Raw genomic sequence first — 19,694 nt, forward strand, 5'->3', positions numbered from 1 at the left:
TGTGAAAAAAATTATAAAACGAAAATGTTTTGACAATGTGTTCAATGCTTGTAGGATAAAGAAGTGCGAGCAATCTTCCTTAGGCTATTTGCACAACTTTTCCAAGGATACCGATCATGCCTTCAGCTGATCAGAATTCACGCTGAGCCAGTCATTCATTTCCACAAGGTAAAAGTGAAGCAGTTATTTTTGTTTGCTTAGCATTTGTAGTTGTTATTTTATTACCACGTGCTTGCCTTTAGTGTGTTTACAGAACTGAAAGTTAAATCTCAGATGTTTTTTAAATTGCTGTTGACATGCAAAAATTAATCAAGATCATTCTGACATAGCATAAAATCAGTGTTTTTTAGTGGGACAAATTGTAGAGGCAGTGGTAAACGTGAACGACATTAAAATTCATTATAAAGAAACATTTGGGGAATCATCAAGGAATTTTGAAAAGATGTATGTCTTTACAAGGCAACAATTGAAGGTGCCAGTTTTGTTTTATTACCTGTAAGATATCTAACTGTGTACATAAAATCCTGTTGCATCACACCTGGTATAAATACAGGTGTAAAAAGTAATTAGGTAATATGAAAAGTTTCAGTTAGAAAGTACCTCATGTTACTGAAGTCTGCTGAAAATGCAGTTTGCTTGTACAAACATAGTTGTTTCTATTTTCGATACTGATAAAATACTTGCATTCCTTTCTGTCTTCAATGCAGGCAGCCTTTTTGGGCCAACGAGGCTTGATTGAGAATGATTTTCTAACCAAAGTACTCAATGGAATGGCGTTTGCTGGTTTTGTGTCAGAGAGAGGTCCTCCCTTTAGAGCCTGTGATCTGTTTGATGAGGTGAAAAGTGTTTTTTTTGTTGTTTATTTCTTCTTTTAATCCCAAGTAAATTAAAATGTACCTGTGACTTTTCAACTTCTTAAAAACTTAAGTGCTTTTAAATACTCACTGTGTATGATGTAAAACTTATGCTAGTTTCTGTTTTCTCATTTTCTATTAATCAGGCATTTCTGGCTTGCTTTCATAACATTGCGCCCTGTCCATATATAAGGAATTAAAGATTTGTGTATTGCCATATGTAAGTCATGGTAATACTGTTGTCAGGTTTGGAAATATGTAATCTGTCACATGTTGTAGTACAGAACTGAGTAATTTAATTACATTCTTAGAAACACTGAAAAAGTAATGAGAAATATTAAATTAAATACCCAAGAAAATGAACTGGGACGAGCATTTTTTTTCTCTTAAAAATCAGTACCATGCTTTTTCTATACTGCTTTTTATTTGAATGTACAGTACAAATAGAGTTTAGTATTAACTGCTTAGCAACAGTGCATTTGAGAAATGTAGATTATAGCATTAGAAATGCCAAAGGAATGATTTAGGTATGTAGGATTTCTGTATTAGGTTAGTCTATAACGTCTGGCAGCAGAAGCTCTATATACAAGTGAAAATATGTCATGCTGTAGAGCAAGGCGACTGCAATTTTTTCCCCTTTTTCTTTCTCAGTTTCAATTTAATATTAGCATTTCATAATATAAATAATAAGTAAACTACTTCTAGTTAAATTGTAAGCATGTTGGTTTTTTTGTGTTTTTTTTTTTAAGTTGGTAGCCTTTGAAGTTGAAAGAATTAAGGCTGATGAAGGTAATCCACCAAAAATGATAAAGCATGTTAGAGAACTTGCAGAACAGCTCTTCAAAAATGTAAGTTTATTCTACCTATTGCACTTCAGAATTGATAACACTGAAAATTCAGTTTTCTGAGATTGATCTAGTCTCTGAGAACAGAAATGACTACTTGTGGTTGTCATCTGCATTGTAACTAAAGACTTGGGAACTTAAAATCCCAACAATTTCGTATATTAAGGAAGTTCAATATATTAATACTGATTTATTAATGTTAATAGTGATTTACCAATGCCCTACTGCTATTTAACACAGTTTTTTTCATGTGTATTCACTAAATATATATAAACTGTTATTTTCTCTGCTGCAACCTGTCTGTGCCAAACAAGTCTCCTATCTTACCTCAACAGTTTCCTATAAGAAAACTATATATCCAGTTTGGCGTAGTGCATTCTTTCAGCAGATGTGCCCTGCTGTGTAACCCAAGCCCCTGGTTTCTATGTCCAGCAAGTGTTAACTATTTAGCATCTTATGGGTTGCTTTTTGGACTCTTTGGGTTTCCTAGAATACTGTTTCCAGTTTCATTCTTTCCTTCCTATCATGCCTTTATGTTGTACAGTGCTTTTCTAAAATCCCTTAACATTCCATTAAATAGGGTTTTTTTAATTGTTTACTTGTTTTATTTGGCATCAGCTAATCTACGTCCTCGTCACATTTCCTGTCGTTGTTCAGACTCAACAAAGCAATATCTATTTTGCAATCAGTCAACACCTTTATCACCCTATCTTCTTCTGTATCCCATTTCCCTAGAACTATAATTTACAACTGCTCTGCTATAAAAAACACAGAAATTTCTAACTAGTGCTAAATTCTGGGCTTTTTTTGCCTTTGTTTTGCCTTTGTTTTGCCTTTTTTTTTTTGCCTTTTTTTTTTCCCTATAATGTGTTATCTTTGAGCATTTCATCAGTGTTAATGCAGTCTCTGTTTTTTGGTAGGATTAATATATTTAACATAGGAAATCCAAACTTTTACAGTTCTTACACGTGGTGGTCTTGTGTCTATAGATTTTGGGTAGAAAATACAACTATATGTTTTAAATGGTGTGTATGAGATGAGGCTAGTCCAGCTTTCAATATTGTCCTTGATTGCAGAATTTGTGTACCTGTGTTCAGGTATGGTCTCTCTCTTTTCCACCCTCCACTCTTTGTCTTTTTTTACCTCTGAAATTGCCAAATGACCTCTCCACATTTTTTGAATGAAAAGATTTATTTAGGCTCATACACCATACTCCATGGCTGCTCCTGCTGTGCTTTTCTTCACCCTGTCTGCAATTATGGAGAGGAGTTTTGTGTTATGTGGTCAGACCCAAGTCAGAAGAGCTGTCAGTGGAACTGTTCTATTCAAATTGATTGCATTATTTTACTAATTCTACATAATATTGCATTTAGGTGTTTATTCATTGAAGAGAGGTACGGAAAGAATAAAGCTGTAGTATATATTTCAATCTAGTAGTGATATTAAATACATTTCAAGTGAAGTTGTATTAAGATGGAACTTTAGAGTCTGCAAGCATGTTTAGTAAAGTGACTTCTCAAACACAGAGTATTTTGTAAGTGGAGGTATTTTTGACAGCATTAAATTTTAAACTCCATGAGTGGTTTCTTAGCTGGGGTACGGCCATCAGTCCTAATCCATGCTTTCAGGGAAGGCATGGAGTGACTTCAGTCAGAGGTTGGAGCTGTGGTTTGAAGGAAGCTGCTGAGGAAGAAAAGCTAACCAGGGTACACTGGTCAGCAGTCAATGGGTGCTCAGGCACTCAGGAGTTGGGAAATGGATCCTCTGAGTTGTCTGGGTCATGGTGTATTCATGGCCTTGGAAACAACCGATAACTGTCACTGTTAGACCTCTTCTGCTAGTAAAAGGGGTTCTGAATTTTCCATCTGCATTCTCATACACTAACGAGGTAGAGCTGATGAATGTGAACGATGCACAGTACATTGAACCATTACCCTTTCTTGTAATCTCAGTACAAGAGCATAAAATTAGTGGTGCAAGAGCATAAAATTAATGGTAGTGGAAGAAGAAAAGTTCAAAACTTCTTTCATGTCATTTTCTGCCAAGCTTTATGTAGGGAATTCTGTTTATTTAGGTGCATGTTTCTTGCAACTGGACGTGCAGTTTTTACAACTGAAAGGGAGTTTTAAATGTGCTTTTTGGATGTCCCTTCTCTGGAGGCGTTCCAGGGCAGGCTGGATGGGGCTTTGAGCAACGTGATCTAGTGAGAGTTGTCCCTTCCTGTGGCAGGCAGTTGAAACTGGGTAATCCTGGAAGTCCTTTCCAACCTAAACCATTCAATGATTCTAATTGATACATACGTTAACCTACCTTGTTTATATTAGACATTAGAAGAGACAACAAATGCATCTTTCTGAACTGAAAATATTTCACATTAAAAAATGTGTAGGAAGCGTTATTTTTTTTCCGTGTGTTACAGAGCATAAATGTTAGAGTATCTTAACACTGATAATCTCACACATATGTCTTAGACTTATTTAAGTGAATATTCCTTTGGAAAACGTAGCGGAACATCAAACAAGAGAATCTTTGCTACATACCTTAATTTTGTCCATGAAATTTCATCTGTAATAAAGTGTTACGTATTTCATGGTACACCTCCTTGTACTGTGCCATTCTCTTACTGATAAGTGCTGATGGAGTCATTTTCTTTTGCAAGTTAAAATTATGAATCCCGAAATTAAAGTTTCTGAATAGGAGTTATATTCTGTGCCATTTACTTAACAGTAATGCTCTGTATAACAAAATGCTGTCTCCAGATTTGGGTCTTTATTTCAGGCTAACACTGACAGAAGATTATTAATTGACAGTTGTACAGCATTCATGACCATTAGGTTAATTAAAATGTCCACGGGCAATATTCAGGTAAACTAGTCTGGATCTTTCTGGTTAGATGGTAGAGATGTATAGATTCAAATATGGAGAAGGCATGGCAGAAAAAAACAGGGAATAGCACACTTAATTTTCAATAAAGTCAAGCTATATTTCAGAAGATTGGGTTTGTTCCTGTTTGTTCATTTGTTTGTTATTTTACAGCGCTTGGGGTTACAGTGTTACAAGCATATGATCAATGTGGCAATGTCCCATAAATATAGAAAAAATCTTCTAAAATATAGTTGTTATTATGATTCTGAACTACTACTGACAAAATGGGGAACATTTGTATTTGTTTTCTAGTCTGTGTGTGTCTGTGTGCCTCTCTCTCTCTCTCTCTGCCTTTTATAATGAAAGAACCCATTGTATATGTATAACTTCTCACTTAAACAATTTCTTAAAATCAGTGTCAAAACTCATTCATTTTCATTTGTTCCCATGATAAGATTTATTTATACCATTGCAACTGATGTGATACTGCTTCATCACTAAGTAAATGACTTCAGAAGTCACATTTTTAATAATTATGCATCTTTAAATAATGTACTTTGGTAAGCAACATTGCTTCCAAAAATTATGCTTAGAGTGATCTCATTTTAATCTCACTGTATGACGTATTCTAATCTTATTCCACAGTTACAATGATCATTATCCTGTAGCTGTAATAGTCTAAATACATATGAGATACAAGGCTTTTAGTCTAGCTGGTGCAGGCAGAAAATCTAGACAAGATTTTGGCATCTACTGCTTCAGCAGTTGAAGGCATTAGAATTGCGTTCCTGACCTGTGTATCATTGCATATGCAGAGCTGGCATTAGCTTTGTGATGTCCAACATGAAAGTTACTCTTTCCGTATCTTCTTTCTGGATCTCTCTTGTCCATGAAATGGAATGTGAAATAATTATTTTTCCTCTCTTTCTTTTTCCCATTTAATATCATTTTTTTTTACCCCCTGTTGATCTTGTGTTTCCTTTCTCAGCCTTGCGTCTCCTGGCATCTGCTACTGTCATCTTAATAGCTAGATTTTTGGCTTGTTGCATTAAACTCTCCTCAAAGAATTTGTACAGCTAAGTAGCTGGTTTGTTTTTCTGCATCTGAGACCAAATATATCAATTTTGTCTCAAGTTGACGTATTCAGTCTCCTTGTTGCCTTTGGCTTCTGTAAATGAAAGCATCAGGCTAACTGCTAGTTTTGAGCTTTATTGCAAGCTGGTTGTGCTTGTATAACAAAAAACTGATTGAATGGCACTCTGGCAGCTGTTTGTAGCCATTTATAAGAAACAGCATAGATTAAGTTTAGATTAAGTTCAAATAAGACCAATGACAACCGCTGGTATATGAATGAAGAGAAGAAAAAATATTGTTTGATTTGATTGGTATTATATTGCTCAAGACACAAGATGTGATACTCTTAATGGTGGTACAAATTCTGTGTTGCATTTAGATCTCTGCCATATTTTGGAAAAGGTAGTACCTGAAGCCAGAAAACAGACAAAAAATCAGAAAAGATTGTCAGCTATTTGAGGAAAAAATAAAAGAAATTGTGGATTTTCATACTTCACTGTCCTTAATATTTCTTTCTGGGAATTATGTCTTTGATATGTTGAAATCAATGTGGAGGCAGTAAAATGAAATGTGGTTTGTGGTATACTCAGTTGCTGACCACCTGTGACAAAAGATGCCACAAATGCTGAAGAACCTACTGACACAGAACAAGAAGTATAGTATCACATGTATCATCGACATCTCTGTTGTATGATGGAGAGCACTTACGCTCATCTTTGGTATTGCAGTACTGCACATTAATGTCAAGATGAAGAAAATTATTAGAACAATTATGCAGTAACAGGTGGGGCAATTATTTTGGTGAAACAAGTAAGGCAGTGAAAACCTTAAAGCAACGGTGAAAATTGTGTGCATATTACACTTGCAAAGATCATAAAAGAATGAGTGAAAAATCACTATAGGCAAGCTTTACTTTCCACAGTGGAAATTTTGACTTTTGTCAATGATAAAAGTCTTTTCTGTCTGTTGAGAACACTTCAGAATCTGATGTGACAGATTCCTTTTTTTTTTATATATATATATATATATATATATATAGTAGTTTCAGTCCATCATTTCCTCTCTTTGATCACCTGTAAATCTTTTTGGTTTCTACTGTGTAAATGGTGAACTGTATAACATTTTTATGATACATACAGAAGATAGAAAATTGTTACCCAGTGAAATAGGGCAGTAGTTTCAAACATTGATACAAAAATGAATTTTCATTTCTAGATTTGACCAAGATGAGAATGTTTCTGAGTACTTGGTGATAAGACTATATTTACAATATTTTTAAATTTTTCTCTATTTGATAGGATGATTTTTCTATCTTCTATTTAAACTGTAAATATTAAGTTGCATAAAAGGAACCTAAGTCAAACTGTGATTTTCTTTTGCTCTCTTTTCTGAATTACATTGAATTTTGACAAAAATGATAAATCATTTAATGAGATTGGAAATATTACATTTAATGAATCAAGGATGATACAAATTTCAAACATGTCGTTAGTCATCTGTGTTAGTTGCTTAGTCCTTGAGATACAACAGGCAATAACAGGGATAAAAATGGTTGAGACAGCTGGTAATACAAGTTAAAATTTTTCTCTTTGGCCTGCAGGAGAATCCCAATCCCCACATAGCATTCCAGAAAGTGCCACGGCCCACCGAAGGCTCCCACTTGCGGGTTCACATCCTCCCATTCCCTCGGATCAATGAGTGCCGGGTACAGGAGCTGCTTCAGGAAGGCCTTGCAAGGAGTCAGGGTGCTCCCACTGCCACAAGGGGGGACAAGAAGTGTGTTGTTCCAGCAGGTCCTCCTGTTGGTACGTTTACTTGTTCCATGACTTCTACTGTTACTCATGTTTTGAATGTATGATCAGCATGGCTGCAATATATTTCTCCCAAGAAAAATACCAATTTGTTGGAACTTATTCAGAGAAGGGAAACCAAGCTGGTGAAGGGGCTAGAAAACGAGACATATGAGGAAGAGCTGGGGAAATTGGAGTCCTTTAGCCTGGAGAATGGGAGGCTGAAGTGAGACCTTCTCTGTCACTCTCTACTATTATCAACACTTTCAGCCAGTTAAGGGAAAGGATGATTCCACTCTGCTATGCACTAGTCTCACCTCAACCAGCCTTTGCAATTCTGCAGTGTAAGGACGTATATCTATCAGAGAGCCTCCAAAGAAGGAGTACAAAGGTGGTGAAGGGTCTAGAGAGCAAGATGTATGAGGTCCTTGGTTTGCTCAAAACAGGGAAGGGGGATACTGAGGAAGGGACTTTATCTAAAATGTATCTACATATCCTTACCTAAGGATATAGGATATACATCTGCTCATATCTCCTATATATCCTTATATATCATATCATATATGTATCATATCATATATGTATATGATATATCATACCATATACATATCTCCTATATATCCTTATATATCTCCTATATATCCTTATATAACTCCTTATATAGGAGCAGATGTAAAACATTTCTTCATTTGGTTTTAATGCCAGAAAAATTGTATTCACTATAATCATATTCATCAGTCTGGATGAAGGCATAAAAAACTGTAAAGACAGTATACAGGAAGCTAGTAGAGCTTGTAAAAATTATTCAAGGAGGGATTTGGAGTTGCAATTTATCATGGAAAATTAGATGACTGATCTCTGTTGAGTGTTGTCCTTCTCTACCCTTTTTCTTCAAAAAATGTATTGCAGTTGCATGGGCATGCTTAACAGACTAGGCAATGTTTCTTCAGAAATTCATTTTAGGATTTTAATAGGGCAGACATGACCCAGCAATGTCAAACTATTGCAAAAAAGACAAACATCTTAGTAAGATGTATAAACAGGAGTATAATCAGTGAACCCCCTGCAGAAATCCTTTCATTGTAGTCTGTATCCGTTTTTGGACACTGGAAGATCGTCTGCATTTTTGGTTGTGTTGGAGGGAGTCCAGAAAAAGGCAACAAGAATGACCAGTGGCCTGGAGAATGTGACATGTGTAGAAAGATGGAGAGTTGTTTAGACTAGAAATCAGAAGACTTAGGGGACACATAGTAACAGTCTTCAATTATGTAAGATGCTGTTAAAAAGAAGGGAATAATCTGTAGTGATAAGAATTAGTCCATGTAGTTACAACACTGAAGTTATTTGTTAGGGAAAACTTGGTAAAATGGAGATTGTGAGGCATTTGAATGGATTTTTTGGGAAGCCACAGAGTCTGTTATCACAGAACTTTGGGAACTTACTAGACAAACAAGAGGAATAATATAGAATTGATCCTGTCTTGGGACAGTGGGGATGAACTAGATGGCCCCTTGTGACCTATTTCTCTTTGGATTTGTGTAAGAAGAGGATAAACTCCATTTACCTGCCACTGCTTTTGACTGCATCTTCAGATCTTATTGTCTTATCCGCTACTTATATGTTATGTTCTTTAAAAGTGTTATCAGGCTAAGAGCAAGAAAAAGTTTCCTTTCTTACTGAGCATGTATTTATGTCAAAACTTTACATTTTTTCAAATAACTTTCACAGCCATATTCACAACTATCATTAGTGTCAAAGTCCTTGTATACTAGGAGCTCATTATCTACAAAAAAAAAAAAAAAAAGGAACTATTCTGCATTTATAGTCTATTTACTAGATTCTCTCATTTTTTTCTTGAAATTCACAGCAGATCACCATGTTAAGAACATAATCTTTAGATCCCAGCAAATTTGAATCTAGAAAAGAGAATACATTTTTTGGGTTTTATTTCACGTCACTGGATTTTTGACATGGCTGAAGAATTCTTTTAGAACAAAATAGCTATCTCCTGCCTGATTTATCCTGTGAAATGTACAAAGCTATATGGTTTGCATTGGAACAAGTGTGTATATGTATATATCAATTTCTATTTATTTAGGTATTTCATTAGCATGTTAACTTCTGAAAATTGGAATCTTGTTATGCCTATAGAAAACCAACAGGAAATATCTACTGCTTTAGTTAAAAATCAGAGTGCTCTCATGCAGGTAGCATAGAAATAAAACAGATTCTATGTTTGCATATGTATATGCTTACAAATAGTGTTTGCTTAACAAAATAGAATGGAGGGCACATTGTTTATTTTTAAGAACTTTCTGGTATTCTTTGTGACTGTTGCAGAATACATTCATACATGCGTATTCTTCTCTTTTTATGTTAGTTTCCATAATGGAAAAAGGAAGCACGGTTTTCAATAGTGCACAAAGGTTGGAAGTTGTTAGAAACTGCATCTCATTCATTTTTGAAAATAAATTTTTGGAGACTGAAAAGGTAATAAAATTAAATTTTAACTTTCCTAAATATGCATAAATTCTGTTAATGAACAAAATGGAGACTGATCTTGGCATAAATTATGTTATGTAGTCTTACATTTCAAACTATTATTTTTGTCATTTAAGTGATGAAGTGATAAAATGAATAATCTCAGTGTAGTCTTATGTGTAATATGAGGCAAATAAATTTGGGACTTGAATGCATAAATTTGCTAATTTATACTGCCATTATGAATAGCATTGTTCACATGATTAATTTTTTTAAAGAATAATTGTGTACTGACTAATCATGTTGACACTGAGGCAAGTAAACAGAAGATATATACAAACATTCCACTATTTATCAGCCAATGTTCTTCCAAAATTTTCAGCCCAATTCTCCTGTTTTTTAAAATCAGTAGTTTGATAGAATTCAGAGGTAGATATCAATATTTCACCTCAGTTTTTTCTCAGACATTTAAGTTGTTAACATCCTTATTTTTTTACATTAAGATGCTGTCCCTTTTTTAGATCCTGCCCATAGAATTTTAATATTTCTATTCTAGAGTGACCACTCAGATACGTACTCAAACCTGATTATGCATCTGAAAATGGCGGTATAATTATTTTCAGAAATTTTTGGATTTCTCAGAATAGTTTCATCTGTGTATATCTGTGAGCTTGCATAAATCAAGATGTGAACCAAGAAACTCTAGTTTGCTAAGACAGCCTATCCAAATGCAGAGGAGAAAAATCCTAATAAAATGCGTAGCTCTCTTTAAAGAGTTTTGAATGCATGTGTTGCACAGTAGTTTTTAACCTCGTTCAACTTGCAGTCAACTAGAAAATTTCAGCAATATTTTCGGATCCTGCCCAGAAAAGTTGTCCTTTCATAATCAGCTGTCTTTTGTTGTTTATCTTTTGCTGTCTATTAAAACTACTCTAAAGGGACACAGTTGATAATCACTGAGGTAGCACTTGCTACATCGTTAAACTGTTGGTATAAATATTTTATTGGCCCTAATTTAGGGTAAACTTCATAGAAGTCTTGTGGCTCAGTGCTATGAGTGGTATGCATCGTTTAAAACCATTTGTCATTCACTGTTTATCAAAAAACCATGCTAGCTGGCCTTGATATGCGAGCTTAAGACCTAGCCTGGCTGGTACAGATACAGAATGTGCTTTCATGCATAGTAATCCTTTTCTGATTTCCTGTTCATTTTGTGCCTTTCTATATTCACTTGTTTCCATTTAGAGATGTAGATGAGAGATGTTGTTTAATGCACTAGAAAAGAAAACCAAGGTGGAAAGTAAAGATTATACTTATAGTCTGAATTTGCTTGAGTCTATTACATGAAAATTTGATATTCAAGTCGGAAAGGCATTCAGATACTGTGCGTACTATGACTTAATGTTTCCTGATAAAGAATATATGACACTCATTGTCTTGCAATTTCATTGTTTGTGAAGTTAGATTTTCTTTTCTCCAGACCTTGCCTGCAGCTCTGAGAGCCCTGAAAGGAAAGGCAGCCCGGCACTGCCTGACACAGGAATTAGGCCTGCATGTTAAACAAAATAGAGCGATACTGGACCATCAGCAGTTTGACTACATAGTACGAATGATGAACTGTGCTTTGCAGGTACAGTGTGGGAAGGTTTGGTTCTTTGTCTTTTTGTTAGTGTGATAAGCAAAAAATCGTTTATGGTGATGTAGAGAAGCAAAATAATTGAATTATAGGACCACATACTACAGTGAGGTGGCTGATATTAGGTGAGAGTGATTTAACACATTTTGTAGTTGGAAGGATAAAGGAGAAAATGCAAAGATCTATACTGATTCGCATAGTATGAAAAATAGAAAAGAAACTGTTTCAATTCTTATTAATTTAGATAGCATTTAGATTCAAAATTAAGTATTGGAGAGATTCATAATAGCTTTACGTACTTTTTTATGAATAGTGTTAACTTTTCTGGGTATTTTTCAACTATGAGTTCCTAAAATGTGTAACACCTGCTGCACAGTTTAGCAAAAGGTAAGTTTTTCTTCTTCATTGTCTCAAGTGCAAACATATTTCAGGAAAAAAATAAACCTTCCATTATTCATAGTTGTAGCTGTGCTTTTCTGTCATGTCAGAAACTCACTTTCTTTGGTGTTTCATTTAATTATACAGTTCTACAGATAATTTGCTGGTAAGTAAGTTATGAACTTTTTAGCAGGTAGCTATGAGAATAAAATATGTGTATGACTTTTTTTGATCTTCATTTGATTCATTGTTCTGATTTAACCATATGATAAATGTGATGTTGCACCTGCAATGTATTCTGGAGTCATAGATTTAACTTCAAACCAGAAAACAGAATTTTCTAGAAGTACCACAAAATTTGGTCCTACTCTAGAAGTAGTTCCGAGGAGGAAAAAAAAAAACAGAGTTTTAGACAATAGGAAGGAGATACAAATGTCTTTATTTGCCACATCTTAACAGATAGAAAATGCTGAGTTGAGGAAATTTTCTTTTCTGAGGACTTTTAACTTTTTTTTCTTCTTTAACTTTTAATGAAGTCAGCAATTGCAGTTTTTCTGTTTGTGAAATTAATGTTCACTTTAGAATGATTTAGGCCTTCTGGGATCTTCAAATGTTCATAGAAATAAATGTCTGTAAAGTCATACTGAAGTAAAACGGAATGATTGTTATTTTTCTTAAAAAATGTAGCAAAATTAACTCAAATCATGCAGAGGAAACAAATATATGGATTAAGGAGGCACAGGGTGGGGTTATTTTTTCCCCCTTTTTTCTCTCCTTTTTTTTTTTTTTTTGGTATCTTTGAAATGTAAGATGGAAATTTCCATTTCTCAGTAGTAAGCTTAGCCAATGTGAAAACATCTGAACTCCTGACACTGGGCAGCTAGTTAGTATTCACTGCATCCACTTTTATGACATATGAAATTATTTATTAAGATAAAAGCTTGATTTATAATTTGTCTGTGCACTTTGTTCAAACTTTGGAACAATATGTAAATTATGTTCAAACTTTGGAACAATATGTAAATTATGACATTTTTGGAGCTTCTCTGTATCAGTTCAAGACAAAAATATATTATTAAGAAAATAGTTAAGTTTGTCCTTGCTGCAAAGAGTCTCAGCAAGTCAGCATTTTGCTGTAGAGGAATGAATCTTGTTAGCTGCAGGTCATGAGACCAAGGAGCTTAAACAGTGTCTATTAGAAAAATACAGAAACTTGATTTTAGAAATGTGATCATAACTGAAAATGTAGTCATGCTTTTATTTAGAATGCCAAATTAGTGATGATGGAATTTGGGGGGATTAGACTGCAATATTGCTTTAAGACCTTGCAGAACCATTGGAATTGTAGAAACTGTGTCCTTGAATGCCCCATCTCAGATTTTTTTGTTAACATTATTGCTTTTTCCAATTGGTTTCTCCAAAATAGAAACAAATGTTGTTATTACCACGGGGCATATGGCAGCAAATATGAAAGCTTGAGGCAGGGAGGACCCAAGGGGCATAGGTGATAGTTTGGGCGCAGTCCTGGCGCTCAACTGGTCTTGCTGCACGTGGTGGGTTGAGCTGGGATGTGTATGCAGTACATCCCAGCTTGATGGTTTTCCCTGGGGAAAGAAAAGTCTCACCTGGCTCATTTCCTCATGAGATAGGAACTGATGCTCCCCAGCCAGCAAACTTCTGCTACTGATAATGTGAATAATGTGTACAGATTGGTTGCTTCTGTATCTTTTGAACGTGAAACTGTATGATTGGCATGTACAAAAAATCTTTGTCTTACTGGGAACAGTACCATGTATTACAAAATCAGGAAGATTGCATTCTTACAGCTTATTGCTCATCTCTCCATTGCTGTTCAAGAGTTTCCTGGTTTATAGTGTTTGTAGTGTCGAGTTTTTTTATGTGTGTTGCTTTTTTTTTTTTTTTTTAATTGAATGCACTTGCTTGCTTTACTTGAGTCTGTTAAAATAAAGGTCAGATACTTTTCCAGAACTTCTATCATTTCAGAACTTTTCATCAATCAAATGATGAAAAGTAGTATATTAACACAATGCTAGTGATAATCCCACCATGTGTATTGTTGCTTGTTGCTAGTCTCTTTATACCTGGTGTGACGTTTGCTGCCATAATGCTTGAAAATAGACTAAGATAGAGGAGCAAAATACTCATAGCATTGCTTCAAGTTCGTAGCTGTTTTATTTCAGTGAAATATAAGTTATGTTGTAGTTCCCCAAGTATCTGATCTCTAACCATTTTGCAACTGGGAGGAAGGGAAGAAAAGAGTATTTCACTGCTTTCTGTTGTGATGACAAAACTTGTGCTTGCCAGATCTCTGGTGTTTGTCAACATGAGTCTCTCAGTCCAAGTGTGGCATTCTTTTCAACTATTCTTCTTTAGCCTATTTACAGTTTGAAACTAACAAGCAAGACCCTGCTGCAAATTTTCAATAGGCCCATGGTATATGGAATTGTACAAGAAAACTTCAGATTAATTTACCTCCTTTATCAAGTGCGGAGTTGCATATCAAGCTGTATGGTAGATGTTAGACAGCTGTACAAACACAGTTAAGATAAGTTATGATGCAGTGAGTCAATACTACAGTGTGAAAATTGTCGTTTACTGTTTTCTGTTTCTGTTTGTGAAGTGCTGTCTGCTGCTGCTGAAATGCAAATGTAGGAGTTATTTCTGATCATTCGTAGTAATATAAAAATCAAAATGTCATGAAGATTCATTTAAGCTCACTCTCTTGGGGTTGAGTAGTCATTGGCCAAGTGCTAAAAACGTTACTTTCATTCTCTGAGTAAGAATTCTTCCCCTTACAAATCATGCATTCTGACAAGCATTTAAAGCAACCTGTACTACAGCAGCGGTTAGTATCTGTGATAGCAGAAGATAAATGTTATGTTCTTTTCCATATGTTATATAACTAAATTACTGTTAAAAGGCATTTATGTGAACATGTTGATTGACAACTTATTCGTACAGGTAGCAATATAATGTGAAAAATGTGAAAATCTTTCTTCAGAAATGGTTTCTGTGGCGTTTGCTTTCTGCTGTTGTGGTTACCTTAGAATAATTTGCAAGTACACACAAATTTCTATTTTAAGGTTTTCATTTTCTCTAATGAAATATTTTTCATTATTTTCACAGTTTTAGAAAAGGCTGCCAGAACTAATTCTTAAGGATCTAAAAAGGCTTTATGTTAGCAGAGGAGTCCTTTTGCTACATAATTACGTTTTGAGCAATAGGTTTTATTGTTAATGCAGATTAAGAAATAATGGCCAAAACCATGTTGAGGTCAATTTTTCATACTTAGCCATTAATTTTTCTCAGAATTCAGTTTTGCAAATACTGTCCAATAACAAGAAAGATTTTATTACTCCTAAGAGAAAATCAACCATGTGTGTGTCATATGATTCAAATTCTTGGCAATATAAAGGTTAAATGAACTAGCATTTCTCATATTTTATGTTGAAAACTACATTGCCAAACATCTTTCTTTGGAGGGTGATAGGAGGTCTTTCTTTCAGCCTTTTATTCCATGGCCTGCCATTTGTTACTTGGTTTGTGTTCCTGGAACCAAGCGCTTTCAGAAATGATGGTTGAACAGCAGCACTATTGTGAAGTATTTTAAGGTATTTCAAAACAGAGAAAACATTTCACAAATTAAAATCCTCGCAGTTTGAGAAGGCTGTGCTTAACTCAATTAATCAGTTCTTAGCAACGAGATCTTTTTCGTAGCCATGGCGTTATATAAATTACTGCATCCTGCTGTCCCCGGGTTTGGTGGGAATGCCTTTGGCTGGGAGTGGGGCTGCGGGGCTTCTCCTCAGGCAGTGTCCCTGTGCAGTGGGCGCTGCTCTCTACCTGGCAGCTTCCAGTCCTTGCTTCTGGTAAGCTGAAGTAACTCTGACTTCTGCTCAATCTTATTATTTCAGTACAATTATTACAGGACAGGAGGGTGTTTTTGCTAATAAAAGCATCAGCGGAGATGCTTGAGTGCTGGCGCTGCTGGCTGCTGTGGCTGGTTGCTGCTTTGCTGTGGGGCTCTGAACCGGCTGGGATCAGCTGCGATTTTACATGGCATTTCCAAAGCAGTGTGAGCGTTTTGGGGGAAAAATACAGAATATAGATCATCCCAGTGGCAGATGGCTAATCTGCGGCGGTGTTGTTTTGTTTTCGGTCGGATCCTACGTGGCTTGCAGATAGGTTAACTTGGATGTTGTGTTGAAAGCACGTAGCTTCGTGGAGCTTGGCGTAGTATGCTCTGACTGCTCTTAAGTGTTCATTACTGTTAATTGCATCCTTGTGGTTGCTGCACATTTCTAATAACTCTGTGTTCTAAATGTTTTTGGTCATCTTGATGAAAAGCAGACATGTGCATGTGTGCTACTCACTGTTGTAAATAAAATAAGTCTGGTTTAGGAATTGTGTTATACTACTCTGGAGCCTGTTCATGAAAGAGATGAAAGGTAAGTAGTTGGTTTTTTTTAAAGATGCTTCTTGATGTTTAAAAGGGTAGGCATTTTGCATAAAGCAACTTATGTGAAATCAGTGACTTCTGTTTTCAGAAGTTTTCCGTGTATTTCTTCCATCTTTTTATTAAATATAAAATATTTGTATTTAGAATGTAGTATATGTATATAATGTGTTTTTCATAACAAGGACATAATTCAGTGTAGATTTGTGTATAATACTGTTAAGCACACATACATGCACTTCATCCATATTGTGTCACTTTTTATATACAGTAACAAAGAAAATACGATGTAGTATTGATGTTCAGTACCCAATCATTGAACATACTTCTGTGGCATCCCATAAGGACTTATGCAGTGGCTTTAGTTCAGTCTTCTGTTACTGAAGTGAAGGGCAAGAGTTCTGTCTAACAAGGTCTCTCTGGTCTTCCACACATCGCATTCTTTCTTGGAAATTTGCATCAAAAAGTTGCCAGTCTGCTATAAAATAATCATATGTTATTTATTTGTCACATGCTGTCATTTCTAAAACAGAACATTATAATGTATTAGAAGTCTTCTAATCATTTGGTTGCTATGATGTTTGTATAACCTTTGGTTTAAACAATTGAAATGTTGGCTGCTTGTGTTCAAAAACTGAAGTGTGATGTTGAGATAAATACCATAAAGTACAGCCGAGTTCTGGGTTTTGTCAATATTTTGTGTAAACTTTCACAAATGCATTAATGTGACACAAAGTAATGAACATATGTGGCATTTTAGAATTTATTTATTTATTTATTTATTTAAAGTGGAAAAAAAGGCTTAAGGAGTAAATTTCATTACAGTAATAGGTGTATCTTTACTGTTACATATAAAAAGAAATCTGTGCAAAGTTTTAGAACAACAACAACAACAAATTTTAGGCCGGATTTATGACCTATGTGAATTGGTTTTTAGGATGCGTGCAAAAATACCACTTATGTAAGGTATGGTGAAGATTAGTAATTTCTTGCCATAAGCAGATGAGGGGTAGGGAGAAGAAGCTTTAGTATGTACTGAGGCAATGAAGTATTTAGAAGTAACTTCAGGTTATAGTCTAAAAGAAACAAACAACCTTGCTCCACTCCCCCCAGGCAGATTCTTCAGCTCTTAACTCTAAAACTCCACTTGGGAGCTGGGGTTGAAATTTCAGTGACACATTTAACAGTCTAAAATTTTACAGTGTTTATGAGAGTAGAAATAAAATTAGTTTCCTATGAAGATTACTTGTCTTTAGAGGACAAAATTAACTTACTTTGAAATTAATGCAAATTTCCCTGATTGTATAAACATAGTGAAAAACCCTTGCTTTTGCTGTTAATTGAGCAAATATCAATTCAGAGAATGCATATGCCTAAATAAGTTGCATAGAATTGATATATAATACTCTCTATTCCTTCCAGGTGTATGGAACAGAGGAAAAAGGGGTTTTTTTGCAAGGGAGCATTTTTTTTATTTGTAAGAGAACATATGTTAACGTAGGCAAAACCCGTGGACTAAAATAGCCTCTAATTTACTGTTTTTGGGCCAAGCTAAGGATTCTAATTGATTTCACTGGAATTTATTCCATTTTATTTATGAACTTAAACAACAAAAAAAACAACCCACAATTTAAAGGAGAATACTTATTTTAATTGACTATTTTGGAGCCTTGCCTTTGTCGTTAGGGAATAGCTGAAATAGTAACCATATGTGGTTCTGTTTAAAAGCCACAGACCACAACTACAGTCCTGTTAACACAATTTGTTACTTAGCCTCTGAATTATATGTTTAAGAAAGTCATAGATTTAGGTCCTAGCTTGATTATGATAGATGGCTGTTACCTTCAGAATCTCCTATCCATTTCACCTCAGCCCCTACGAGCTGATTGGTATGTAAAGCATAGCTTCTGTGAAGAAAATTGACAGTAGGCTTGCAGTGTTTTATTTTTCACAACCTCTTGGGTGTAGTGGGCAAGCAGTGTTGCATGGATCAAAGACGTGAAAACCATAATTACAGAGCATCAAAAACAGGATGCTGAGATGTATTCAACTTTATATTCCAATGAACTTTGAAAAAGAGATTCAGGCTGCTATTTGCATTTTATGCATGCTCATCGCAAAGAATTGCTCAAGGATAATTTGGTATAAAATACCATATAGCAAAGATATTAATTTTATGTAACTTCTAGTACCTTAATGAAGGCAAAATGTACATACGAAAACAGTAGGCATCAGAATTGATTCACTTAAAATCAGTCAAGGAAACCATAATTGACTGCTCGTGAAAACTTGTCTTACGGACACGTGAAAGATCCTACCTGAAGTCTAATTGTCGTGCCCTTATTCATTCCTGGCTTTGCATCTGGGGGCATCCTGTGCTTTCAAGTAAGAACAGGTGTACTAAAATAAATGATATTCTGATTATCCAAAAATTCACTTTCAGTAGCCTATTTGAAATTCGTCTCTTTTGAGGTCACTTTGGAAACTCGGCAGAGAACTGCCTGTTCTTCAATATGTTTTTCCACAAGAACTTGGGAAAAATAGTGAACTACTCAAAAAGCTTCTGGGTGCAGAAATAAATTCTTTTGGATGTCACTATCTATTCAGACTTATCATTCTCTACTAATACTATTAAATATTGTGATTTTTTTAGAGCTGAGAGTTAGGATTTATTAGGGAGAGGAGATCTTTTTTTGCTATGTCTGGTTAAACCAAGTCATATTTAACGAATGTACCTAAGTCAACATATTTTCTAGATGTATGTTTCTTCCACAATAGTTGTAAAACTTCTAGCTTCACTTACAGATACATACATTTAAGGGAACGTCAGGAGAAATAAGGATGTTTGCATAGAGAGGGAGGGAGAATCATATGCTTGCAGTTACCTCTTGGTAAAGGGACTCTTCTAGTTTACAAAAAACAACCAATCAAATAACAGCAAACTTAAATCCCCTAAATCTATTCTTACCTGATTTTCAAGATTAAAAAACAAAAGAAAAATACATTGAGTGTGTTTGTTAGCTTTCTTGTCAATAAGAAATTGACCTTAGAGGTCCTTGGGGGTAGCTGAAATTCTGGTGGAGCCTGTAATCTCCATGGTAGTGATTAAATGTCATTGGCTACTCAGGCAACAGCCTAATAAGAAAGTAATCTTGAACAAATTAGTTTCCAATTAAGTCGTTTTAAGTCATAACCTAAATATGCTAAAAAATCTCCAGTAAAAATTTTCCTGAGAGAAACCTTTCCAAAAATTAATGGGAAGATTCAATAATACACTTGATCGTGGACATTATA

The 19,694-nt window shown here is 35.0% G+C and overlaps 1 protein-coding gene across 5 annotated transcripts in view; it reads left to right on the plus strand.

The window, feature by feature from the left end:
- Window positions 1-19,694, plus strand: part of SBF2 (SET binding factor 2) — a 236,606-nt gene that overhangs the window by 137,285 nt on the left and 79,627 nt on the right. For all 5 annotated transcript variants that reach the window (XM_052695956.1, XM_052695959.1, XM_052695960.1 and 2 more), the window contains exons 11-16: window positions 55-168; window positions 708-836; window positions 1,604-1,702; window positions 7,239-7,443; window positions 9,809-9,918; window positions 11,390-11,539. In XM_052695956.1, coding sequence (XP_052551916.1) covers window positions 55-168; window positions 708-836; window positions 1,604-1,702; window positions 7,239-7,443; window positions 9,809-9,918; window positions 11,390-11,539 — 807 coding nt within the window. The remainder of the gene's footprint in view (window positions 1-54; window positions 169-707; window positions 837-1,603; window positions 1,703-7,238; window positions 7,444-9,808; window positions 9,919-11,389; window positions 11,540-19,694) is intronic.

Source organism: Tympanuchus pallidicinctus, unplaced genomic scaffold (assembly GCF_026119805.1).
Source record: "Tympanuchus pallidicinctus isolate F22 unplaced genomic scaffold, pur_lepc_1.0 scaffold3, whole genome shotgun sequence".
NCBI lineage: Eukaryota > Metazoa > Chordata > Aves > Galliformes > Phasianidae > Tympanuchus > Tympanuchus pallidicinctus.